At 52.2% G+C, this 8,689-nt stretch overlaps 1 protein-coding gene across 1 annotated transcript; it reads right to left on the bottom strand.

The window, feature by feature from the left end:
• Window positions 1–2,679: 2,679 nt before the first annotated feature.
• Window positions 2,680–7,536, bottom strand: LOC120390534 (IgGFc-binding protein-like). Its single transcript, XM_039513263.1, has 5 exons — window positions 7,282–7,536; window positions 6,191–6,761; window positions 5,499–5,698; window positions 2,897–3,277; window positions 2,680–2,721 (listed from the first exon to the last, which is right to left on the bottom strand). Exons 1-5 carry the CDS (start codon window positions 7,534–7,536, stop codon window positions 2,680–2,682), a joined length of 1,449 nt encoding a protein of 482 aa, XP_039369197.1.
• Between the last annotated feature and the right edge of the window lie 1,153 nt (window positions 7,537–8,689).

Here is an 8,689-nt window from a genome sequence, read left to right as displayed (position 1 = left end):
GTCCAAAGTGGGGCTAGTGGGTTGGGGGTTCCCCAGGGAGGGGAGACCCAGTTAAAAGGGCACTGGGGTCCAGGGAGGGACACGGGGGCCAAGAGGACAGGTGGATCACCGGCCTGCAGAGGGCGCTCCTGGCTGGAAAAAGAGCTAATTCGCAGAAGGCACCAGCAGGAGGCGCCGCAGGGGTGAGTCCGCACGTCTACACCTCCCAAGGCCAATGTAACACAAACACAGACACAGCAGCTACCATGGGGAATACAACTCAGGACCATCCATTCGAGAGACACGGACTTCTCTAACTCGTGGGATAAAGCTTCATCCTTACTAACAAGTTTTAGTAGCAGGATGCACTATTATTATTGTTAACTATTTGTATGGCGATTTCTCTCCATTGTGCTCAGCGCTGTACAGACACGGAACCAAAAGACTGTCTTGTTCTCTTCCTCTGAGTCAGGAAATTACCTTAAGATAGAAAGAAACAGGCTGCTATAATAAAATCACTGGATGAAGTTTGCAAAAATTTATTGCTTCACAGTCATATCCACAGGTTTATTCGTTTTTATTGACAATCAGAACAAAGTCTTTTTCCTCATTAAATACCCTAGAGGACACAGAAAGTCGCGAGGGCTACAGTTATGGCCCTATGAGCAATTCCTAGCTAAGATGGCAGCGGGGTTCACTCCAGGGAGGGAAGATACTTCAGCAGCCAGGATTTTGTTTAGACGTCACTAAAAGACAAAAATAGGAGAGGAGTTAGTCAGCCTCCTTCATGACTGGGACGATTCCTTTGCAATTGATTCATAGATTTTAAGGCCAGAAGGGACCAGATCATCTAGTCAGCACAAGCCAGGGAATTTCAACCACTTTCCTCCCCAGGGAGGTACCTATAAGGCCAGCATAGAAAGATCATGGAAAGGGCAGCATCTGCAGAGCCACTCACCACCTGGAGAAGTCTCTGGCCTTCCAGGCATCGATGACCTCAGCAATGTTTTCTGCGACCTTCCCGCTGGGCAGCTGCAGGTCATCGGAGACGTCGCCATTGAAGTTCCCGCAGGACGCACACAGCTTGTTAGCCAGGCTCTCGCTGACTCTCACCGTCATCCCCCCACTGGGGCTGAACAGAACCTGCATCCCCGAGGCCTGGACCACGGCCACGCCGCCCTGAGAGCTGCTCACAGACACGGCATCGGAGACGTTCACTGGCAGCTGCACCAGGCGTCCGTTCACCTGGAACACACAGACATAGGTCAGAGGAGAGCTGGGGAATGTGGAGGTGAATTAAACAGAAGGCCAGGAGCTGAGCTAGAGTCCATAGGCCACGTTACATGGCAACAGGATCTAGAGTCTATAGGCCCCATCATAAGGCTATGGGATCTAGAGTCCATGGGCCCAGGGCCAGCTCTAACTTTTTTGCCACCCCAAGCAAAAAAGAAGAGCGCTGTCCCGCCATACCCCCGCCCCCCCAGCGCTGTGCTGTCTGAAGCCCCTGCCCCTCCCGAGCGCCGCGCCAAGCCCCCCACCGCAGCGCCGCTGAAACAAAAAAACCCTCCTCCAGCGCTGCCCCGACGAACCAAAAAAAATCTGAGCGCCGGGCCGCCCCGCCTCAAAGTGCCACCCCAAGCACGTGCTTGGTCGGCTGGTGCCTGGAGCCGGCCCTGCATGGGCCCCGATACCAGGTAATGGGATCTAGAGTCTATGGGTCACACTAGAGGTCTAGAGTCTATGGGCCACATTACAAAGCAATGGGGACTAGAGCGTATTGGGCACGACAAAAGCCAATAGTCTTAGACTGAGAGGTGCAGAAAACACTATGACTGACTGAGAAGCCAATCAATAAACAGTGCTCTGGAGAGCAACTTTTTCCAATTCTGTCAATACCCAATCAAGGTGCACTGATTTGCATAGGCAACTTGATTGGCTAAAGTCCCTCCTGATTTCAATGTTATTGACCTGTGAGCAACAGTGTTTCTTAGTGGGAAAAGAACGCTAGAGATTTTATGCAAATGTTTAATGCCCTAATTTACATATTAAATTCATGATACCTGCACTTATTTGCATCAATGACGGCAGGCAATCAAGAGAGAGACAAGGTGGGTGAGCTAATATCTTTTATGGGATCAGCTTCTGTTGGTAGCAGCACAACCTTTCAAGCTACACAGAGCTCTTCTTCAGGCATGTACAGCTCGCAAGCTCCTTCCTTCCACCCACAGACATTGGTCCAACACAAGGTATCACCTCACCCAGTTTGTCTCTCTAATATCCTGTGACCAGCACGCCTACAACAACACTGCAAACAGCTGTTCAGGTTACTGAGTTCTGAATGTGACACCATGATACTGACTCTGATTCCTCCCTCTCTCTCCAGGGGGCAATCTCGCCCACCCCCAATGGACAGGTTCCCCCCATGAAGGGGGGGTCTTTCCCCCAATGGACAGGTGCCCCAGTGAATGGAGGGATCTCTCCCAGGGAACCTACTGGTTCACAGAGACCCTTCCTAGAGCAGTTCCCTGCCTCTCCTCCAACCTTCGAGGTGGGACACAGCAGGGGTGAGGGGGGCTGGGAGTCAGGACTCCTGGATTGCAGCCCCAGCTCTGGGAGGGGAGTGGGCTCTAGTGGGTTAGAACAGGGGGAAGTCAGGACTCCTGGGTTCTAGTTCAGTCTTTGCTACTGAATAATTGTTCATCAATAACTCACGTCATCCCCCTCCAGTCTGTACACCACGTCCTGTCAACACCGGGGGTTCATGAGGCTGAATGAATTGAGCTTTGAGATGCCCAGATCAGCCCCAGTGATTAGGATCAACATCACTGTAATTTCTCGTCTTTTCATCATTTCGGTGGCAGCTGAATGAACTTCCTGCCCCTTTGACTCAGGCTGTTCTAACGTGGTCCCCTCTTACCCAGGTCTCCTTGTTCCTTTTCACAGCTATGAAAGCATCTTGGAAGAAAATGTAGGCAGTTGTCCCAGCCATCACTGCCCCATCGCTGCATGCCCTGATGTCCACCACCACCCTGAACCAGGAGGGGGCGCTGTCGTTGCAGAGAGAGGCCAGCTCGTAAGCGCCACTGTGCAGAACTCCTCCAGAGGCGCCGTCGAAGGAGGTGAGCTGGGCTCCAGGGAGCAGTGTGCACCGGCCTTCCTGCTTCACGCAGCCGCGCACCCCATCCTGGAGCGCACAGATCTCTTTGCCGGGGCAGCTGTGTGGCTCGCAGACGAGCCCGCCTGAGGCCTGGCAGGTGCACTTCTCAGAGCAAGCGCCGGAGATGATGCTCTCCCCGGCCTGCAGGGAAATTCCCAAACGATTTTGTTATGGAAAAGCAGCAGGAGAAAATTCCCAGGATGGGATCAACTCAAAGCTCCCTTTGATTATTTAAATTACAGTAGCCTGCCGAAGTCAGGGTCCCATTGTGCTGGGTGCTGTATGTATAAATATTGAGAGACAGTCCCTGCCCCAAAAGGTATGTCTACTGCAGAGTTATCTTAGGAGATCTTTCTTTCTCTGGGGTAGCCTAGCCCAGGTCTGAGCAGTCACACCGCAAACCCCTACCCAAATGACTCTGTCCCCCCAGTTCTGAGCTCCACCGTGCGTGCCACTGGGACTTCTGGGGGCATATCCTGTGGTGCTTTCTGCTGCAATAAATGTAGGAATTTTGGTAATATTTTATCAGGTCTATGTGCGCCTCAGTTTCCCTCGGCGCTTTGTACTGCTGTGCACTGAGTGTAAAGGGAAGGGGTGAGGTGTTGGACTCATGTAGCCACCTGGTTGGAGGCCAGAGTCATTAACAAATGGAATAAAGTCTAGGCTTGTGAACAGAAGGTCTGGAAGAGATAATGGGAACCCAATGGAAATCTGCGCTGACCAACTACCAAAGATGGGAATTTAACTGCAAGGAAGCAGAGCAAAGGCCCTGAGCTGGAGAATGAAGGGGAAAGGTGCCGGGTGGCTGGGTGAAGAGCTTAGCTCACAGGGGCTCTCTCCTGGGATGGAGACAAAGGGACAGAGACAAAGAGAGGAAGCGACATGGTTCCTCTGGCAGCATGACTGAAGGAAGCCCGGGCGTTAGCCAGCCTGAACTCTGCCGTGACCTTTGCTTCTCTGTGCTAACCCAAGGCCTTTCAGATGCTGTAGCCAGGGGACTAACAAGCTGTTACCTTGAAAAGGCCTCCTGGTGTCGCTGCACATTTCACTGAGGGCTTTGCACCCTGAAGAGATAGGAACAAAACTCCCACAGGAGTCCGGCTTGGCTGGACTCGCTGCAGGGATCCATGGAGAGACAAGGGATCACTGGTGCCCAAAAGGCCAGTTGTGGACTCACGGGGCCTGCCCCTGTGGAGCTGTGTGGGTCCTTGGGGCCCGGCACACTAAAGGGGTCACCCCAAGGGACTAGTTACAGGCTGGTGCATAGACCAGTCCCTCTGAGTCCATGACACTGGAATTCTTCCCGTGAATTGTGGCACAGGAGGGTAATCAGTGATTTAGCCTGTGTCTTCATGGCAAAGTGCCTGTTACCAGCCTGAGAGTGAACAGCACCCAGGGTCCACCCCCACCCCACCCCCGGATGGGTTGGCCAACCTGGGCTGAAAGAACCACTGAACTCGAGTGAGAACATCAGAATGGCCATAGTGGGTCAGACCAATGTCCATCTAGCCCAATACTCTGTCTCTGGCAGTGACCAGTGCCAGATGCTGGAGAGAGAATGAACAGAACAGGGCAATTAGTGCATGATCCATCCCCTGTCATCCACTCCCAGCTTCTGGCAGTCAGAGGGTTAGAGACAACCCGGAGCATGGGGTTGAGGCCCTGAAAATCTTGGCAAATAGCCGTTGGTGTCCCTATCCTGCTTGAATTTATCTAATTCTTTGTTGAACCCAGGTATAGTTTTGGCCTTCGCAACATCTTCTGGCAGCGACTTCCACAGGTTGACTGTGTGTGGTGTGAAGTGCTTCCTGACTGGGTTGAAGATGGAGCATGATAAGTTTATGAAATTCCTAGACAGGAAAGGACCTGTCCCATTCCCCATCCTCCAAGCCAGCCACTTACCCTAACTGGGGTCAGGATTAGACCTGCAGCCCCCTAGAGGGGAAAGGGAATATGTCCCTTTCCCTACCTCCCTAAGCCAGCCAGTGTCCCGCGCTGGGCCGGATCAGACCCAGCGCCCTCTAGTGGGGAAAGGCTCCATATCCCATTTTCCATCCAGTCCCACGGTTTTCCTGTGATGAATCCCTAGCGCATGGCATAGTTTCATTTCCACATGCAAGGATCACACAGGGCAGGTGTTTGGATGCTCCTCTAACCCAATGCCACTGACTGCAGCGGAAGTCACATGGGTGACTGAAGGCAGGACCTAGCTGTAGGTTTTATGTCTCGCTGCACTGAAGGGCACAGACAGCCAGTTGCTGTAATTCCCAGTGGGAAGCTGGGACAATCCCACACCTACAAGGGCATCCGATGCCAAATGACAGCATCGAGGATGACAGACGACTCATATCCCAGCACCCACCTTGATGTAGCGTCCGTCACGCACGCAGCCGCATCCTTCCATGGACGTGCACGTTTCCCCATTGAATGCGTAGCCGGCGTCGCACTGGCAGCCTTCAAAGCATTTCGCAGTGCACTGGGCAGGGGGGAACAAGCCAGCACATGTGAAATCACAGGATCTAGTGCACAGCTCGTAGTGGCTGTTGGCTGGGCAGGTGAAAGCTGGAGAGATAGAAGCAAATGAGAAACGGATGAAAAACTGAGGCTATGTCTGCACTACAGCAGCTACAGCGGCACAGCTACAGCACTGCAGCTATTCTGCTGTAGCACCCTGGTGTAAATGCGTCCTACATCAACTGAAGGGGCTCTCCCATCCATGTAGTTAATCTACCTCTTTGAGATATGATAGCTCGGTCAATGGAAGAATTCTTCCATCAACACAGCTGTGTCTACAGTGGAGTTAGGTCGACCTAGCTATGTCACACAGGGTGTGTAATTTTCACAGCCCTGAGCGATGTGGCTACGTCAATCTAATTTTTAGGTGTAGTGTAGACCAGGCCTGCCTCAGCCATCCCACCCCCTGCAGCATGCTCCCAACCCAGCTACTCACTCCTCACAAAGGTATCTGACAAGCAGAGAGATTGTGATACCACATCACTAGCTGCAAATACAGCTGAAGATAAGAGCAGGCTGTAGATTGTTCTGTAAACTTACGGCAGAAGGAGGCTGTTCTCCAGGCACTGACTGTGCCTCCAGCTGCTTGGCACCGGGCCACATAGGCCTGGACACTCTGGCAGAGGATTTCTCTTGCTCCATTGGCAGCACACATGTCATAGAGACAATGGTTGAAATACTCAGTAGGGCTGACCAGTGAGTGACAGTGTTTAAAGGGACCTGACGTCGCTTTGATCAACCCACAGGAGCTGTCAGCCTGGTACGGCTTTGTCTGAGCTTCATCACAGACCGGGCACCTTTTCCCACAGCCATCGGTGCACGTGGCACCATCAACAGGCACCTTCCAGGAGGCCCCGAACTCATCCGCGTTCTGGGTGCTCTTCCCACTGGGCAGCAGGAAGTCGTCATTCTTGTCACCGTTGAAGTTGCTGCACAAGCCGCACACGTGTCCCTTGTAGGAGCTGGGGATGGAGACTAGGACATAATAGGAGGTGTCGTAAAGGACTTTGAGGCCAAAGGCAGACTGGACAATGATGTTGTTCCCCTCCTGGTTGATCCAAAGTTTCCCATCGTCCATAGCCAGCGGGAGAGTGTAGAGCTCCCCGTCCACCTGTGCCAATGAGAGGGAAATTCACCCATCACTAGTGGGGACTCATCAGCTGTGTCCTGGTTACAACACACAGTGTTAGTCACTCCAGGCTAGTGGTTCTCAACCAGGGGTACACAGAGGTCTTCCACCGGGTCCATTAACTCATCTAGATATTCGCCTAGTTTTACAACAGCCTATATAAAAAAACACTAGTGAAGTCAGTACAACCTACAATTTCAGACAGACAGTGACTTGTTTCTATTGCTCTCTATACTATACACTGAAATGTACATACAATATTTATATTCCAAATGATTTATTTTATAATTTTATGGTAAAGATGGGAGAGATTTTTCAGTACTAGTGTGTCTGTGACACTTTTGTATTTTTATGTCTGAGTTTGCAAGCGAGTCGTTCTTAAGTGAGTGAAACCTGGGGGTGCACAAGACAAATCAGACTCCTGAAAGGGGTACAGTTATCTGGAAAGGCTGGGAGCCACTGCTCTAGGCTACAATGAGAATAATGTCAAAGAGGGACTTACCGTGACTTTCCACTTCCTTCCCCTCTCCATGGTGACGGTGTAACCATGAATGGAGACCACCAGCAGCCGTGCCACTGACACTTGCCCATTACCGTAGCTCTCATTTTCTACCACCATGGAGAAGTTTGCCAGCCCAGCATCACTGCTGCACACTCTGGCTAAGCTGTAAGTGCAAGTGCCCTGGAAATCAAAGGCCCGTCCATCAAAGGTCAGATAGTGACGATCACCAGACACTACACATTTGCCGCAGCCCATGGCGTGGCAGCCTAGGATTCCATTCTCCACCCTGCACTGCTCGTTGGCTCCGCAGGAGGCCTCCTGGCACTCGACGACCCCGCTGTCTTTGCATCGGCACCGTTCCTGGCAGGAGGCGCTGGTGTAGAACTCCTCTCCCTTCCTGTAGTACCTGCCCTGGTGCACACAGCCGCACTGCGCGACGGGGACGCACCGGTCTCCGCTCAGGAGGAACCCGGCGTCACAGAAACACCCTTCAGCACAGGGAGCATCACAGCTGTCCGGTGCCGAGAGGCCATGGCAGGTGGCAGGGCAGCTGTTCCCACAGAGCTCGTAGTGGGAGTTACGAGGGCAGGTGGCACCTGCAGGAGAAGATCAGAGCGAACGTGCAGATAGGGATGAGAGAAAGAAGAAATGCAAAGGTAAGTTGAAGGAAATTTCTCTCAATTCACATCACTTAGAATAGGATTGTTCCGGTGGGGTTGGGAGCCAGGACTCCTGGGTTCTATTCCTAGCTCTGGGAGGGGAGTGGGGCCTAGTGGTTAGAGCAGGGAGGCTGGGAGTCAGATCTCCTGGGTTGTATCCCAGATGTGGAAGAGCGGTCAAGTCTAGAGGGTTAAAGCAGTGTGGGCTGGGAGTCAGGACTCCTGGGTTTTCTTTCTGATGTTTGGTCTAGTGGTAAGAGCTGCAGACAAGGGGATCTGTTCCAAGTTGTGTTTCGAATTCTGGCAGCGGGCTGTTGTGTATTGTTTAGCGATAGGGGACTGGGAGTCAGGATTCCTGGGTTCTGGTACTGGCTTCTCGTGTGACTCTGAGCAAATCAATTTATTTCTCTCTGCCTCTATTTTCCTGCACTCTTATGGGAAGGATGAACTGTGTTTGCAAAGTGTTTCCAACCCCCTGGGAGAAAGCTGCTGGCAAGCAGACAACATTACATTACTACAGAATAAAGTTAAAGCAGGTGACCCTTACTGTCTGTGACACTGGAGGAAAACTACTGCAAGATGATAGCTCTGTAGGGCCATTGACACACGGCTGAGCCATTCTGAGCCCACCCTCTAGAGGGCGCTGCACATGCACACTACACACACATAAAACAAAGTCAATTAGCAACACTCACTGCAGAATGAGGCCGATCTCCACTGCCCTATCTGGATGCCCCTGGCCTGGCAGG

Source organism: Mauremys reevesii, linkage group 24 (assembly GCF_016161935.1).
Source record: "Mauremys reevesii isolate NIE-2019 linkage group 24, ASM1616193v1, whole genome shotgun sequence".
Lineage (NCBI taxonomy): Eukaryota > Metazoa > Chordata > Testudines > Geoemydidae > Mauremys > Mauremys reevesii.
The sequence above is the reverse complement of the archived record's forward strand: the minus strand, read 5'-3'. Positions and strand labels throughout refer to the sequence as shown.

Excerpts from the sequence above, each read along its gene's own strand:
- LOC120390534 (XM_039513263.1), bottom strand. The coding sequence starts at position 7,536 with ATGGGCTGCGGCAAATGTGTAGTGTCTGGTGATCGTCACTATCTGACC. Across the intron at positions 6,762-7,281 it reads GAAGGAAGTGGAAAGTCACG|GTGGACGGGGAGCTCTACAC; the intron begins GTAAGTCCCTCT and ends TCATTGGCACAG. Across the intron at positions 3,278-5,498 it reads GTGACGGACGCTACATCAAG|GCCGGGGAGAGCATCATCTC; the intron begins GTGGGTGCTGGG and ends ATTTCCCTGCAG.